General features: G+C 37.8%; 2 protein-coding genes across 2 annotated transcripts; both read right to left on the minus strand.

Annotated features, from left to right (window-relative positions):
• Positions 1-1,140: 1,140 nt before the first annotated feature.
• LOC127966488 (protein yippee-like 1) lies at positions 1,141-12,408 on the minus strand. The gene is made up of 5 exons (XM_052567500.1): positions 11,873-12,408; positions 6,503-6,741; positions 3,557-3,600; positions 3,361-3,469; positions 1,141-2,865 (listed from the first exon to the last, which is right to left on the minus strand). Exons 1-5 carry the CDS (start codon positions 12,048-12,050, stop codon positions 2,776-2,778), a joined length of 660 nt encoding a protein of 219 aa, XP_052423460.1. The 5' UTR covers positions 12,051-12,408; the 3' UTR covers positions 1,141-2,775.
• Positions 12,409-12,559: 151 nt separating this feature from the next.
• Positions 12,560-16,571, minus strand: LOC127966487 (nonsense-mediated mRNA decay factor SMG8-like). The gene is made up of 4 exons (XM_052567499.1): positions 15,012-16,571; positions 14,126-14,271; positions 13,170-14,039; positions 12,560-13,049 (listed from the first exon to the last, which is right to left on the minus strand). Exons 1-4 carry the CDS (start codon positions 16,534-16,536, stop codon positions 12,837-12,839), a joined length of 2,754 nt encoding a protein of 917 aa, XP_052423459.1. The 5' UTR covers positions 16,537-16,571; the 3' UTR covers positions 12,560-12,836.
• Between the last annotated feature and the right edge of the window lie 603 nt (positions 16,572-17,174).

Raw genomic sequence — 17,174 nt, forward strand, 5'->3', positions numbered from 1 at the left:
GTAATTGATTTCATTTATATGATGATTTATCTATCTAGATTTATAGTATCTACAGTATCTAAAAAGTGAAGTGACATTCAGCCAAGTATGATGACCCATTCTCAGAATTCGTGCTCTGCATTTAACCCATCCGAAGTGCACACACACACACACACACACACACACACACACACACACACACACACACACACAGTGAACACACACCCAGAGCAGTGGGAAGCACACACACACACACACACACACACATATATATATATATATATATAAAAACATTTGTATAAATCTGTTCAAATCTGCTTTGTGTGTCTTTTGTAATCCTTAAAGTGCTGTAATAGATGTTACAGGGTGTTAATTCCCTTCGGACCCTGAATAAAACAATGGATTCATATTAGTTCTGCCTGGGGGGGCACAATGTTTGTCACTCACATGGCTGCTTCTATATCATGGTTATGAGGATCTGCCCACCATCTGCTATTGTAAACAATGTTTCCTGGCTCTGCCACCCTCTCACACACTCACTGCATGCAGAGACAGTGTACAAGGTTCAGCACGGACAGGCCTTTGGGAACATTTGAACTCTGCTCTCAAAATTCATATCCTAAATATCTGCAGAAACAAATGATTTACTCAAGGCATAAATGTCAAAATATGATGAAAGATAACAGTATTACTAATTTAAATGCACAATACCATTCAAAAGGGTGTTATTTTTTAAAGAATTTAATACTTTTATTCATCAATGATGCACAATATTGATCAAAAGTTACAGTTAAAACTTTTAACAATGATCCAAAGGACTGATATTTCAAATAAAAAATCTTTTTTTGGACTGTCTATTTATCCTGAAAAAAAATGTATTTCGGTTTCACAAAAATTGAAACATGGATGATAATATGACATTAATTGGCATATTAGAATGATTTCTGAAGGATCATGTGACACTGAAGACTGGAGGAATGGCTGCCATTTTTTATAAAATATTTATATTAAAAAACACTTTTAAATTGTAGTAATAGTTCACTATATTACTGTTTACTATATTTAAAAAAAAAATGAGAAAAAGAGACTTCTTTATATAATTATTACTATTATTCAGAACAGTGAATACACTCTTAAAAAAAAAACAATGGGAAAAGGACATTCATAAAATGAGAGCTTTATTGATATCAGATTAAAATATACGGATTAAAAATTGATTTCACACACACTTTTCTTCTTAAAAAAATCTATTTGAAATTATATATATTTTTTAAATTGTTGGAATAGGTGGAGCGGTCCCACAGAACGATAAATACACAGATGTAAGATTGAGTGCTAAAACAATACGTGATGACTGATCATAAATACATACTCAAAATAAGACATTATACGTTAACATCCAAAACACCTAAATCAAAGAAAAAGCGACTTGTTCTGCACAAGACAATTCAACGGAACCAAAAGACACAACAACAATGCATCTAAAGGTAAGTTCACACCAAGAACAATAACTATAATGATAACTACACCAGTCGATGCTAATTTCTGTTCATTATAAGCAAGCACTGCATTAATGTTGTCTCTCACTTTAAACGCTCATGCTTGTTAAAGTCAAGGGCTTTCCTGATTGGCTGTCAATGTTTTTATCGTTCCGTCAGCTAAAACAAAAATCATTATGGTTCCTCTGTGTCCTTATTGTTACTATCCTCCCAGAATTACAGCAAGTTTTAAAACTTTATATTTATTATTACTGTTACTCTGCTTGGTGTGAACGGGCCTTAAATCAGGAAATCAAACTCCGTTTGGTCAGCGTAGGTGATGAAAGAGTCTTTGGTTGCGCAAAGGCTTTTTATTTACGAGCCCCATCTGGATTGCCTTGTTTAGAGGCCACATTTACAAGTTGTCGATCACTTTCTTCAACAAAACACGTGGTGTGAAAGTCTGGTTTACCACTTGATTTGTGATTTAATGGCAGGAACTAATGAGACCAAAAGGGACATCACAGGCTGTGAGAACGCCTCAGTTCCCTTTTAAAGCTGACAGCTGCGGCTAGGGCGAAAGACTTAGCTCTAGCTAATGTACGCGACCTGTGCCCTAGAAATGGCATACGAATGCCTCATTTACTCCATAATCACATCCAAACACAGACAGATCACAATCTGGAGAGGAAGTGTACGTACAAACCTCTTATCAAACGCTGCTACTTCCGCTATATAGGTCAAACTAAGACCAGTGTGGTTGCTACAGTTTACCATAAACGCAACTTCCCTAAAACGTAACAGATCAATAAATACACATATAAATAAACAACATGCAAGTGACTGGAGGAAATAAAGAGACTAAAGAAAAGGGAAACAAATGGACGACGCTTCTGGGTTTTCGCCTCAGATGAGTTAAAAGGTGCCGTGCTACATGGGTTCGTCTTTTAACCTTTCTTCACCATGGGTCCAGCCATTAGTTAAACCTGAGTGTGGGACAAAACTGTGACCTTGGCCAACCCAGAGGAAAGCAAACGTCAATTTGCGCCTCGATTTGCACACACGCACTCCCTTGGACTGAACAGGGAAATTACTCACGTAATAGAAACACTTGGTGTCTAGCTGGCACACATTCGTTCGTATATACACACAGGACATGGGTAGCGCAGCTGCTATGAACCTTGAACCCTCACGGTTTAGAGGGGTGTGTCAGGTAGAGAGATTTCCAGGGAGGAAGTTACAGCCAGATAATGAAACTAATTATTCATATGCTGCACGTCTCTTTCCAGCGTTATGGGCCGTGGGGAGTCCAGGGCTTTCAGTCCCACCCGTTGTCCTTGATCATGTGGGCCAGCTCGATGATGAACTTGCCCTCCTTGTACTTCTGACTGCTTTCGAAGGCATGCTCCTATCGGAAAGCAGAAGAGGGTGGGAGGAGAGAGAAAAAGAGAAACGGTCAAGAGAATGAGCGTGTGGTCACCTCAAAGTCAAGATCTGCTGATCCAAAAATAATAGACAGCTGTTGGGGTTGCTTTTCTAGATATGTCAATCAAATATAAGACCTTTAAATAGCAGTATTACTGTAGAAGAGATGTTTCTCTATATATAAGCTGTAAAACAAGTGCCATAGTCTAAATCTATTCTGATATGCTTATTCTTTAAATATAAGCATAAATGATGTCAAATAACTCATTTATAAATACAGCAACAATGTCATGAACACACCTCTTATATAATGAATTAACATTCATTGTTATATATTTGTGTGTGTGTGGGTCCAGATAAAAAGGCTGAAAAGTTGTAATCTGCTTTATGAAAAGTCTTTCAGATGAATCAAATGTCAGCCCTTGTCTGAAAGTGGTCTCTGAGTGAGTGTGTGTATCCAGTCTGATCCAGAACGTACGTATTTCCAGCCCAGAGTGGTTTTACAGTTCTCACAGTAGATATCGGCCACCGCGTGGAGACCGGTCAGCAGTACCCTCTCCTCTGCCGGCCCACAGCCCACATTCACCCTGATTGATGAAAAGAGGATCTTAAAATATGGCATGACCTTTTTGACCTTTTTGTTTTGGATGGTTAAGACAAACTACAGGACTTACACGGAGTTGAAGAGGTAGGCCCTGCCTTGACTCCCTTGAAAAGACTGCAAAGGAAATAAAACAGGAAAGATTACATTTCAAAATCGCCCCAAAAAACCCACATCCAAATAAACACACTGAATTGGCTGACATGTGTCTAACACATTTACGTCAGAGTAGTTTAACATCATTTACTAGTATTGTGACTTCACAATCAGGTAATCTTTTGGAAAAATCAATTTTCCTTCGCTGCTCCATTCATGACCTTGGCAGATAGGATTTCCCATGATGCATGATGTGAAAGAGGGGCAAGGTCATAATTACGGGGGTTTGAAAATGGTTTGGCCATATGGGCATGGATCAAAAGATCATTATGGTGGTTTCATTTTGGCTGTGCTATACTGGATAGCAATGAAGGCGTTCTTTCTCTATCTTTAAGCTTAAATAATTTACAAAACCTGAATGAAACCATCACAACAATGGGTAAACGCTCGAAACGCATTACAATATACACATGATTGTATAAACTCGTGAGTATGTTAGTTAATTTTCTGTTTAAAATCAATTAGTTCAAAATGGATTAAATGATTCATTCAGACTTAATTTAAATTCAGTGATTTAGCTGATTAACATCAATGATTTCAAATGAAATATAATTCTTCCTTGCCTTGATTATTTTAAACTGATTTTCAAATAAAACATTGAATCTATTCAGTTGAATCTATTTTTTTAAAATATTACTTTGTTTTTTTTCTGTGCTGCCAAAGTAAGACTTTAATTAATAACATTTAAATATGGATTTAAATAGTTTTTTAATCTAAAAAAGGTTTTACAATTTTTAAGATGTATACGTGAAAACTCTCAAGTATATTGAAAGTGTAAGAAAAATATTATATAAATAGTATTATATTATATTATTACATTATACACACATCTTTCAAATGTTTGGTAACATTTTAATGTTTTTAGATTTATTTAAATAAAAAGTAATATTGTGAAATATTATTACAAAATCTAAAATGGTATATAATTGAAAATGTCAAAGCTGCATTTCCAACAAATTAACAATCATTCATTCAATGATTTAAATGGAAATTATTAATATCATTCTTCCTCGCCCCAATTATTTTAAACCGATATTTTACTACTTTTGACTTGCATGAAATATTGAATCTACCTGGCTATGACTGTGCAATTGAAATGATGATCCCCCACATATTTTCACTGTTATTTTTGAGTACATTAGTTTTGTATTTCAGAGCTGCCACAGTAACACATTAATTAATAACATAAAAAAGTTTTACTACCTGAATGTTAAATCAAAAACACAAGCCTCCTATTGTGCAAAGTCTATTAACCTACTTTTAAACTACTACAGTTATTATGTTATTTGGTTCAGAGGGATTTAAACTAATTGAAATCGAATTATCATTTTAACCTCAACTCCACCCCAGAACTGCCTCCAGTGCCCTCGCTCCCCCTGCGACACAAGTAAGTCTCGTCAGGCCGGATACCGCTGGCTTTATTTTGCAAACACTGTATGTGAACAACTAATGAATGCAGCGAAAACAATCTCGTCTAATCTGCACAATCTGTAAACACACACGGCGCATTCAGAAACCCTGTCTGAGACAAAAAATGGTATCAGACGACCAAAACCCTGTGTGCAGATTTTAGTACAGCTTTACGGGTATGCGTGGGTGTCCTGGATCATCTGCGTATACTATAGAGACGTGATTACTCTTACTTCTGCAGCACACAAAAGCCCAGACGATGACCTGCTTCCCTTGATCCTTGATTGTGTGACATGTACGTCAGGAAGCTGAGTGCTTTACTGACCCACATTCTGCCCACACACACAATCCATGCGCAGATAACTCGCATGCACAAAGTTCACGTTATTAATTAAAGGTGCTATTAATAATCTTTGACACATATTTCTCCGTGCACACACATATTGACACACACACCTAATAAAAAGCCCCATGTGGTGTTTTAAAAGTGTGCCACTGGAGGAGTCTGTGCACATGCCGTACAATTAAAGTGGGATCATATGGTTTCACTAATGAAGACATAAACTGTTTTTATGTATGGGTCCGTTTTTTTAAAAGTTTACCCAAAATCCACAGAGCAATCCAAAATTGCACTCCTGTTCAATGGTTTGATTTTTAAATCTTTTTGAAAAATATTCTTTAAGGAAACAAAGGCTATATTTAATATAGATAATATGTAATTTTCAATCAAATGAAAAAGAACTGTTTTCTACTCGAATATATTTTATAACGTCATTTATTGCCATCATAGAATTGCTACAAATTTAGCATCATTGCTCCAGTCTTCCGTGTCACATGATTTTAATGAAATTATTCTAATATGCTGATTCCTTGATGAATCGAAAGAACAGCAATTACTTGGAACAGAAATCTTTTGAAACATTATATATGGCTATAATAAAACTATTCATTTCTAAGAAATTAATAAAATAACCTTAATGACCCCAAAAGCTTGAATGATAATCATATATAAAATGCAAAAGCTTTTAACATATAACATAAAAACACACATATACATTTTGACACTGTTATTGCGGACACATGATGTTGTGGATGCTAATGTAAGTTAAATATTGCCTTCAATTCATGTGCAACTAATCTGAAAATCCTCTAAAATATTGTTTTCATAATGTTCACATAGTGTTTCATGCCCCTCAACAGAAAGTCCATTAGGATGGATTGTACAGAACAATCCAAAAACTGTTTTTACAGAACATACCAGCTGACAAAACATCTTACAAAAAGACTTTTAACTGACAAAAGTCTATAAAACAGTTTTGTAGGAATTTTATACAGTGCATGGCATTGTAAAGACTGTAAGTTACCCCTCAAAGCGTTTTCATCCACTTCAGTATGCTGTCTAACCCGGGCTATGATCAAGATGAAAGATGCTAAAAGAGACATTGCAGAATACCTTTGAGATGAGCTCATCATGGTTGGCCAGGTGTGCTCGGCAGTGAATGCAGCTGTAGGTGCGATGGCAGTTGGGCAGGTAGGCCTGGAAGGTTTTGGAGCGTGTCATGGTGACCGTGGCGGGAGAGACGGCTCGGGGGCGGAGCAGGAAGGGCCGGTCAGCCCAGGACGACTCGCAGGAGAAACAGTGGAGCACACAGGTGAGGGCCGTGGTGAAGCTTCGGAGACACGAGAGCAAACCTGTGGGGAGCACACACATTTTTAGGAAAAATAAACTACCACTAAAAGATTTGGGATATTATTATTTTTTTTTGTTGTTGTTGCAAGGAAGCATTCAATTGATTAACAGCAACAGTTAAGGCATTTATAATGTATCAAAAGATTTCCATTTCAAATAAATGCTGCTTTTTTTGAATTTCCTATTCATCAAAGGATCTTGAAAAAAATGTTTTCACAAAAAATAGATAAATATTAAGCAGCAATTTTTTTTTTTTTAACCATGACAATATTAAGTGCCATTGTCAATATACTGATAATAATAAACTATAAATAATAATAAACAATAAACTGATAATAATTGAGCACCAAATCAGCATATTGGAATGATTTCTGGAGTATCTGGTGTAATGAAAATTGAAAACCCATCTTTGTCATTAAGGAATAAATTACTTATATATATATATATATATATATATATATATATATATATATATATACACAAACACATACACATACACATACACACACACACACACAAAATACTACACACCATTACTGTTTTTACCATATTTATTTTCAAATTAACACTTTTGATTCTTATTAAATTATTGAAATTATTCCAAACTTTTGACCAGTAGTGTATAATTCAGAAATCATCATGTGTGACACCACTAACATAAGCATATTAACATATAACAACCTACGTGTCAAAAAATAATATAACACATTGACCTTACACATTGTAGTCTTTGTAGATACTTAAACTTTTTAACTTTAAGTATCAAAGAGAGAAAAAAGAGATTAAATAAAAATATAAAGTGTAGTGGCCCCTTTAAGACAAGCTTGATGTGTTGAAGCAGTACAGATGAATGTACAAAGACATAAATAATGATTAGATATGAAATGTTAAAGAATTCTACAGTGTATTCCTACATTTTTGGTGTCATAAATGACTGATACGAAATAATGCTGAAAACGTCACGTGTACGTCAGCAAGACACGCAGACAGTGAATGCAGCAGACGTCATTCACAAGAACACAGTGCAAATGCAGGCAAACAGGCATGAATCAGAGCGTCTGTTAGCTGTTGTCTGTCAGCTAACTGTGATTGTGTTGTCCCGTGTTCATCCTGCCCTCGGGTTAGAAGAGGGCTGTGCTCTATGAGAGGCAGCTTTTTAATGCAGAGAGCTGGAGACCTGCCAATGACGTGGGCTCAAACACACGGAGACAGCCAGACAACCAAACGTGTATGATTTCAACGCTCCTCTTTGTTCGATGGATTCATCCCTAATGAAATGTGTTACATTTAAACAAAACAAATCCATATGTTATCACACAAAATGTTGCCTGGGATGTAACAGAACGAATGAACATTTACACAAATTTTCCCTACACTTTCACTCTGAAATGTTAGTTTAAATCATGATCTACTTTTATGGTGCTTGGTTGTCCTTTTTTGAAACTGACAGCCTCGGTGATTTAATGGAAAAGAGCAGCGTGAACATTATCCTAAATATCTCCTTTTCAGTCAGACAGGTTTGGAATGAAATAAGGACGAGTTGCTGATGATGCATTTGCTTTTTTATGAGAAGAACTACCCCTTCAGGTCACACAAATTTTGTTGTGATTTTCTGAATTCAATTAATAAGTCCGCAATCTGAGTATTATTATGACTGCGTGCCCTCTTTTATGTCATTGTGGCATGCTAGCAGCTTTTCGCCTGTTGAAGGAAGCAGCTTTAGACGAGATTTAAGGCAGAACTAATTACTAAAAGAATCCGCAGGCATCTAGTTTAATTACCCAGAAGCGTGGACAGCTATTCGTGAGATCGAAAAAGGGCCTTGTGAGTGACATCATCACATATTTGAATTCCAACCACATCTCTGCAAACCGACGTAATTATCACATAAACCAAAGCATTTGTCACCAATAAACCCCGCTGAGGTCATAAAGCACATATTTAGAGAGGAACAAATGTAAAAAAACAAACAAAAAAAAACAACCAACATACAAATGGTAACACTTAACAATAATGCTATAATACTACACTGGCTTACATAAGCTACAGATAAATAATACCTCTACAAGTAATTAATCTTAGATGTTAACTAATGCACGAACAAAAAAACCTTCTTGTATAGTGTTACCATACAAATAAAGCCACATGGCCAGTGTGACTGAGAGAAACTAAAAGAATAAATTCTTTTTTAGATATCACATGAACTCAGTGACTCGATTCATAAAAGGCTGCAAAAGGAAGGTTTCCTGGGAAGCTATTTGTGATTATATTTGCTTTGGGACAGATGTTGTCAAACAGGCCTTACAGAAATACAGCCGAAGAGTATTCTAGTCACCAGCGTCAGGCTTGAAATTGGACTCTCCTTGGCATAATTAAGCATCTTTGTGTGCGCTCTGCCATTAGGAACACTATATAACTTGGCCAAATGGTGCAGCAGAATCATTTTTCGACATCATTTCCTCATGTGACTTCTAACGCAATTATACAAAATCAACAAAGGACATAAATGTCACCGGTACAAGGCTAATTGGAGGTAAAATGATTATGGGGAAATTTAAGAAAGATGTGGAGGCTGGAATTCATTGGGATCTCGACAGATGAGATGAAGATAAACGGTTGTCGCCAGTATAATTACTGAAGCCATAATCACAGAAACGGTGCCCACTTTGTCTCTGTCTGTTTTGTGTGTTTACCATTTCAAATTAGTCTGGAGCAGACCAAACACACGTATAATGAAGGGATCTCATTCATCAAATGTTCAAACATGGCTGACCTTTCTTCTTCTGACCACACAGTTGACGACTCGACAAACAAATCTAATACAGACTGCTGTAACAAAACCAAGACTGCAATTATGGTGGAATATCAGGGGAAACGCACTTCCCTTAAAGGAATAGTTCACCCTCAGGCTATACAAGATGTAAATAAGCTTGTTTCCTAATCGGAACAGATTTAGAAAAATGTACTTTACATCACTTGCTCAAGTCCTCGAACCATAATATTGCTTTAGATGTAATGGTTTAAAGTTAAATGATGGATTTGTTTCTTATAAACACACAGCTTTGCACTGCACATGGAACCAATGCTAAATGCTAAATTTCACCAAATCTATTCTAACAAAGAAACAAAGCCATCTAAATCTTGTATGGTCTGCGGTTGAGTACATTTTTGGTGAACCACTCCTTTAATTTCTATGGTAGTTAAGACTCTGACAAGTACTAACTTAAAGGCAGTTAATCCTTGTGACATTTTTTGGTTTTCTTCTTTGTTTATGCATGCATACATCAGAAAACTAGCTGAGGCATCCCCAATGTGCTTGGAAACACACAAGGGTTGTTTTCAAGTGCATAATATTGTAAATCAATACCATCTCTGTCTCAAAGTATCACACTTAACACAAATCAGATAAACCCCTGTTTTTAATAAAAAAATCCATGTTATGTAACAATAACACATGGCAGGTACATCAACACAAAATCTGCTTTTAATAAATGGCTATGTTTGTTTTGCTAGTTAAACTAGAATGTAATAAAAGGTCTCACGCATTTTAAGCAGTAAGAGGGCATCGAAACAGACAAGGACCCCCAGACAGGTGGCGAATCCCCCCCTCGTTCCCCCCAGTCCCTCACATAATACACAGCAGGCAGCTCCCATAATAGCACCTTTTTTTTGCTGTCCTTTGAAATCTGTCAGCACAAATTAAAAAGCCCCTGGTGCGCACACACATATGCTTTGATATTTAGTTCTAACTAAATTGTTGATCATACATCTGGTGGATTAACACTTTATTTTACAGTGTCCCTGTTAACATAATTACAATACACAAATACAAGCAGCTCTTTCATAATGATTAATAAATGCACACTAAAAATTACATTTTAATATGTTAAAGTTAGGAAAAATACAATCTTAAAATATATAAATAAATAAATAAATAAATAAAAAATAATAAAAAAGCTCACTTCTAGAGATGTTATTATTCTTTTTTTTTTAAGTTTGGAGAAAATACAATTCTGATTTTTTATTTACAAAAAATTTTTTTAATAAAAAAAGCTCACTTCAAGAAAAATAAATTAATTAATCTGTTCTCAAACAACCTCTAAGTTAATATATCTGATTTGAAAAAGTACTCTTTCAGCAATCATCCCTAAGTATAATCTCCCAGTCCATATTCTGATGGCACAAACTGACAGAAATACCCATGCATCTGCAAAGCTACTTAAGGGCAAGAGTGTTGGAAAGGAGTGGGTCAGATGGAGAGACGGAAGGATGGATCCAGGTCAGATGAGTATGTGCGGGTGACAGTGTACCAGCTTCTATGTAGGCCATAGTAGATGCCACCAGACTGAAGTGCAGATGGCAGCACCAGCTCAGCACCTCCGGCAATAACATCTTTGAAAACACCCACAGCTAAACCAATTCAGAAAAGCCAGCTTTAAAATGACAACAAGCCTGAGCGTCACTAATATAGGTTATGATGACAAAACAGTACACAATATCAACACTGCAAAATATTTAATAGCCACACTTTCATTTTAAGCGTTCTAGCCCTCAATAATATCAACATGCACGTTAATGTTAATTTAATAGTTTTTTGTGCAATATGAGTAGCATGAGCACTTTCTCACAATTTTACAAGTCAATTCCCATGTTCTTTTTCATGCAAAACAGCATATTGAAAATTAAAGCAGATGTATTTATTTAATCATAGTTAAATTCATATGAAACATCATGAGTACATACAATTTGTGTTCATTGCCAATGACTCTTTAGATAAAGTTTTTTTCTTTCTTCTCCTAATGTAACGTTTGCTGATAGTGACATACAACCTATAATAGTCTAGAGTTAAAGCACACTTTGGGAAAGCAGATGATAACTATAGTATAGAGTATAATTGTTGACAATTTTTATTATGTATTGATGCATTCTGTGTAGATTACGTTTTAAACCCAGATTAGCATATATCATCGTCAATTAAATTTAATCTGAACCTAAAATGTAAGTTTTATTTACAAGGTTATTTTTTAGTGAGCTGTCATATACTGCACGTTACTAAATAACAAACGTAACATTATAAAAAGAGAGGAACTTCCTATAATGTCACTACAAGCATTATAATTGGTCGTATGTTACCTTTGAATGGAAAGGTATCGCGCAAATCCAACTCTCTCACTCTTAAAACTGCAACTTCATGCAAAACAGCAGGGCGATCATTCCTCACAACACAAAGTTTCCAGGTATCTTCATCAGCCACGCACCTCGAGAGCAGTGCTCTGTAAATACAGCACCGTTGCGCAGCGGGCCTCGTCATACAAGCTCCCACTCTGATTGACAAGCAGGCCAGCAAATAGAGGAGACAAAACAGCCTAGCAACAATACGCTGATTGGCCAGCCTAAAAAGTGGACGGACCAATGAGCGAGCGCAGAGGACATGCAGGCAAAAACCCGACACATTTGTTATCTTTGTGATGTGTCAGCTGGATACGTAATAAAAACTAAAATCGAAAGTACGTCTTCAATAACTTTAACCTCAGAAAATATTAAGCATTTACAAGATTTTACAGTTGTCACGTTGTATTTTCTCAGTACACTTAACTAAATAGCGCCTCTCTGTGTCGTGTTTTTACTAGCTATTATTATGTAAAAACCATTACAAACTATAACAGACTGATATCTAAAACCACAACCATAACAGATTGATATTTTAACAGTCTTTCTAAAGAACAAGTGTTTTATAAGATCTCATTTTATTTACTCGGCTAAAAATAATTCGTAATATCAACCTCAAAAGTCCACAGCAAACAGAAAATCGAGAGTGGACACTATTTGGATACACATTTATTAAGTAAATTCAGTTTAAAATGATATTACTGTTTTATAATGACACTGTTCACAGTTTTTTTCTTTCTCACTGCATGTATTTATTTACTGTAAACGCAACATTCCTCAGTTTAATTGCTTGTATTTACAGCCACGATTATTTCTAGAATTTGGTTAATAAAAGAACCGGCACAGAAAATGAACAGAAGCGTGACACCAATGTCCTACAGATATTACAGATATCCCAGCAGTGCTTTTAAGTTCAGAGTGTTTTTTGTTACTGTGGAGTTGAACTAGTCGTGTTGGCATGCAGAATGCCTCTCAGCACCCTGAAGTTTGCCAGTGGCTGGTTCTCCTTGGGAGGGTAGCATGGTCCACGGTCTGTCACGTAGGCATAAGGGAAGCGTAATACCCAGAGTCCATCAGGGGGCAGCACCACCTCAGGCTGCTCCGGATGGAAGATAGGACAAGGAGGGGGACCTGGCTGGACCTTTGAGAGAAGAGAAGCACAGAACAGTGTACTTTAATGGAGAAAACGTATGCTGTACTCATTGTGAATACTTATTTGAGAATTACATTTACTGATTTATCACTTTTTAACACATTGTACCTGTGGGTTTAGGACAATCTCAAGAGGAGCATCAGGGACGACGATGAAAAGACGAGCCAGTTGAGCGTAATGTGGCTTTATCCCTCGTCCTTGAGCTGGAGAGGGAATGTATATAGGCATATCAGAATTCAAGCATCTAGTTGCTGGCTCCTTTGGTCCACCTTGCCCAAGCACTTTGACTACTTTATCAGGGCCAGAACTAAGGAAGCGGCGCCCTCTGCTGTCCTCATACTCAAAACCAACGAAAGCACGAGCTACATCATCCCGTCTGCGCCCTCGTCCGATTCCTCCAGCGCTGCCTCGCTTTCCAATGGATGCTTTATTCGGAGCTGGCCAGGAGGTTGGGCCTCCATCCAGAGGCTCAAGCGATCCAACATCTTCCTCCGATCGGCTCCGAATGACAACATCCCAGGGCAAGAGGAAAGCGGAGCCTGGGAGGAATCCAGGTTGCTCTAAACCAGAGAGGCTGTTGTAGGCCTTAGCTGGACCAAGTTTAACAAGAGACCAACTCGAGAACTTGGGCAACAGTCCCTTTGGGCATCCAGAATGAAGCATCCCGGGAAGATACTCCACTGTGGAGGGCTGTCTGTCCACCAAGCTTGGCCTCTTCTCTTGTCCTTCTGCTCCATCCCCATATGTTCCAAGGCTGTCAGTTGACTGGCCCAAGCTAAGAGCTAGACTCAGACTTGTGCTATCACCAGGTGTGTGAGTGCTAGTCTCTTTCTCCTTTAGACGGTCAGCTTCACCTGATGGAGGTACCTCTCCAGGTCTGGGCACCTCATCACTAGCAGGAGCAGGGTCGGGGGTGCTTGCTTGGAACACTGGGAAATTGATCCTCTCCAACTTCCCACAGCACTTCTCCTCAAGCATCTAAGGATGATAGACAGAATGATGAAGAATAGATCCAAAGCTTATGTAGTGAAAATTTACGGTAGAAGAACTTGACTGCTACTGACTTGATAGAAGTCATAGTTGGCAGCTTGGATGTCAAATGGATCTTCTCTTGGAGACTGCTTCCGACCACAGTTACAGGAACTTGTAGAGCGGCCTCTACTATTGTGGTATAGAATAGGTGGGTTGTGGTCCATTTCGGGCTTCTCTCCTGTAATGTGAAGAAAAGTGGTAACTGAGTTAGAGAGAAGTATGTTTTGAAAAATGCCAAGGAAAATAATTTTGACTATACACAATAGCCGTTTCCATCACCCTGTTTTTATGCACATTTGGACGTATTGCATCACAAACCAGTGATGGAAATACCAAATGTTGTGAAAAAAGGGGCATCTGACATGTTGTTATGGTCCAAAATTGTGCATGGGTTAAATATGCATCTTTTTTCTGTCAAAATGTTTCGTTTAAGATTCTACAAAATCTGCCAATGGTAAAAAAAAATCTGTGCTAATTGACAGTATCATGAGAATTTTTTAATGCATGCATCTGCTAGACGCAGAGACTTTGGAAATACACATTTTTATCAGTACTTGCATTACCTGGGACTCAAGGAGTCAAAGCCACAACCTTGGCATCACTAACGCAATGCTCAAGCTACAGGAACACTGTTTACTTTGAAACACTCTTTTAATATTAACTTAATATGAACAATATTAGACTAATACAAACAATCTGTTTTGTATAAAGAGCTACTTGACTAACAAGCATTTAGGAATAAACACTCATTTCAGTTTTTTTAAAGTATCATTATGCACATTTGTAAAGTAAATAATCACTAGAAGGTACAAGGGGTCATCAGTCTAAATAAAAAAAAAAGTTTAAAAGAACTCAGAGTATGGTGCTAGCAACACCAAGGTAATGGGCTCGATTGCCAGGCAATACAAGAATCTTTACCTGACTTTGGCAGCAGATGAAACTTATGCACGCAGTGCTGATCCGTAAGGCTGCGCTCCTCACAGAGCTGATGCCCGTTACTCCAGAACTTGTAGCAATCCTCGTGGAGCTGTAAGGCGTATCTTTGAAAGGCGACTCCCCTCGCATGCTGGCTGTACACCCGCAGAGCCTGGGCCAGTTGATTCTTGTGCACTGTGGTGGTGTAATTATGGGGAAGATTTGACTGGTACGCACTGTGAGCCACTGGCAAGGCTTTCTGACACCTGTTTTCCGAGAACTTTGCATCTGCGTCAAGGAACCCCTCTAACACTTTGAGCTGACCCTGCACCTTGAGGGAGATCTCGGCTGCATCATCCTCACCATTCTCTATCATGACCTGATAAAGTCTGTGCGCGACATGCACCCATTTGGAATAAGTAGGCAACTCGAAGTGTGATGGCTGCGGATTGCGACCTACACTGTCATCAAAACCTTTCTTGGTCAATACGAGATCGACATGCTGCCAAAGGAACTCTTTTAAAGTGCAGTCCACCAGCTGTCCTCCTGAAGAAAGACTGCTTTCTACATTGAAAGAGGGTTGTCTATTGGAGTGTCTCATCTGTTGGTACCGCCTTTGCCTGGGCACAGGCGTGCCTCCTTCACTTTCTCGAAGGACACAGTTGGACCGCAGGTGCCCCAGAAGAGAGCCGATGGGGTCCTCGTCTGGTCCTGGCACTACATATACAAAAGCTTGATTAGCAGGGACTGTAAAGAGACAATTACTACTCTGATTGGTCAATACACGACTTTTCCGGAATATCCTATATATCTGATCTTCCAGAGCATGCTGCAGTCTCCTTCTTGGGGAGTGTTTTTTGGGTTTATCCCCTCCAGAGCCATCAGTCCCATTCCCAGCAGTGCCAGAGGAGGCCACTCTGAGCGCTCCGTTCATCTGGAACACGAACAGCAGACGTGGAGGGCACGGCCGACAGTTTAACTTCCATTCTTTAGACACTGGCGAGTCTTTAATCGCGGCGCGCAACAGCGGGAGCGCTTTCTGACGTAGCGCGTCCAAAGCGCGAAACATTTTATCGTAAGTGACGTCGAACGAACATGTGGGATGAACCAGCAGAAGAACATGGCACAGCGAGAAGAGATACAGCAGCTGCAAACAGTGGTCTTTCTCTGCTGTTTTCCAAAACTCATGCGCTTCTGCGTGACCCAAACCCGCCGTCAAAGACTCGCACGCGCGAATAAGCTGGCGGTTGTCAAAAACTGATGTTAATACGAGATACAGCACGCGGTTTTCTTGATTATAATACGCATGAATGGATGTTCCCCCGCACGAGCTGTCAGTGTCGTCGCTCCCGAAGAAAGAGAAGACGTGTTTATCCGCTAAGGTGTTTATGAGAGAGTCTTTGAATGATCCCGGTTGCATTGCGCTTTTCCCAAATATGCCTAATATGCAAACGCCCTCATCTTTGTCCACGGTGTCTTCTATAATTTCTGATTGTAGCAGTTCTCCGATATTCACGGGCACCGCCATTTTTGCTTGACAGAAACAAATGGGCGGGGCTTTGATGAGCGCAGAAGAAGAGTCCGGGTGGATACATAAATCTGCAAGTTTATGTCCGGACAAAAAGCATGAAAAATGTTATTTGTAAATAGTGTTTTTTTATTGTTAACTAAACCTAAAACTATTAAAAATCGTTTTCGGTAATGAAAATACAAAAATAAAATATATTATAAAAGTTAGATAACGCTTAAAGGAAAATTTGAATCGTTGGCTTGTCACCAAACTAAAATAGGATTTGGTTAAAATATTAAAAGTGCTAAAACATAACTTAAAGCTGGATAGAAATAAAAAAATGCACAAACAAAAGCACAACATTTACTTAAGCTAAAATTGAGAGGGAAATAACAAATTGTAAACAAATTCAAGCAAATTAAAAATTTTGATGAAATCTATATTTAAATATTATATTAAAAATCTTAAAGGTAAATCAGAACTGTTGCCTTTGTTGCTACTTGCAGTAACGACTAAAGAAATAAAAAGCAAATAAAATTAAAAAAGCAAATCAAATTATTAAAACCTAAACTAAAATGTTTTAATAAATTGTTTAATAGTAAATAAATAATAATAAAATAACAATGTTGTAACAATTTTATAAGCCAGACATTAAG

The sequence above is a fragment of the Carassius gibelio genome, chromosome B10, assembly GCF_023724105.1.
Source record: "Carassius gibelio isolate Cgi1373 ecotype wild population from Czech Republic chromosome B10, carGib1.2-hapl.c, whole genome shotgun sequence".
In the NCBI taxonomy this organism is placed as follows: Eukaryota; Metazoa; Chordata; class Actinopteri; order Cypriniformes; family Cyprinidae; genus Carassius; species Carassius gibelio.

Coding starts and splice junctions, on each gene's coding strand:
- LOC127966487 (XM_052567499.1), bottom strand. CDS start 16,536: ATGGCGGTGCCCGTGAATATCGGAGAACTGCTACAATCAGAAATTATA. Junction 14,040..14,125: donor CCAACTATGACTTCTATCAA/GTCAGTAGCAGT, acceptor TATCATCCTTAG/ATGCTTGAGGAGAAGTGCTG. Junction 13,050..13,169: donor AGATTGTCCTAAACCCACAG/GTACAATGTGTT, acceptor CTTCTCTCAAAG/GTCCAGCCAGGTCCCCCTCC.
- LOC127966488 (XM_052567500.1), bottom strand. CDS start 12,050: ATGACGAGGCCCGCTGCGCAACGGTGCTGTATTTACAGAGCACTGCTC. Junction 6,742..11,872: donor CGATACCTTTCCATTCAAAG/GTAACATACGAC, acceptor TGCTCCCCACAG/GTTTGCTCTCGTGTCTCCGA. Junction 3,470..3,556: donor GCCTACCTCTTCAACTCCGT/GTAAGTCCTGTA, acceptor TTCATCAATCAG/GGTGAATGTGGGCTGTGGGC.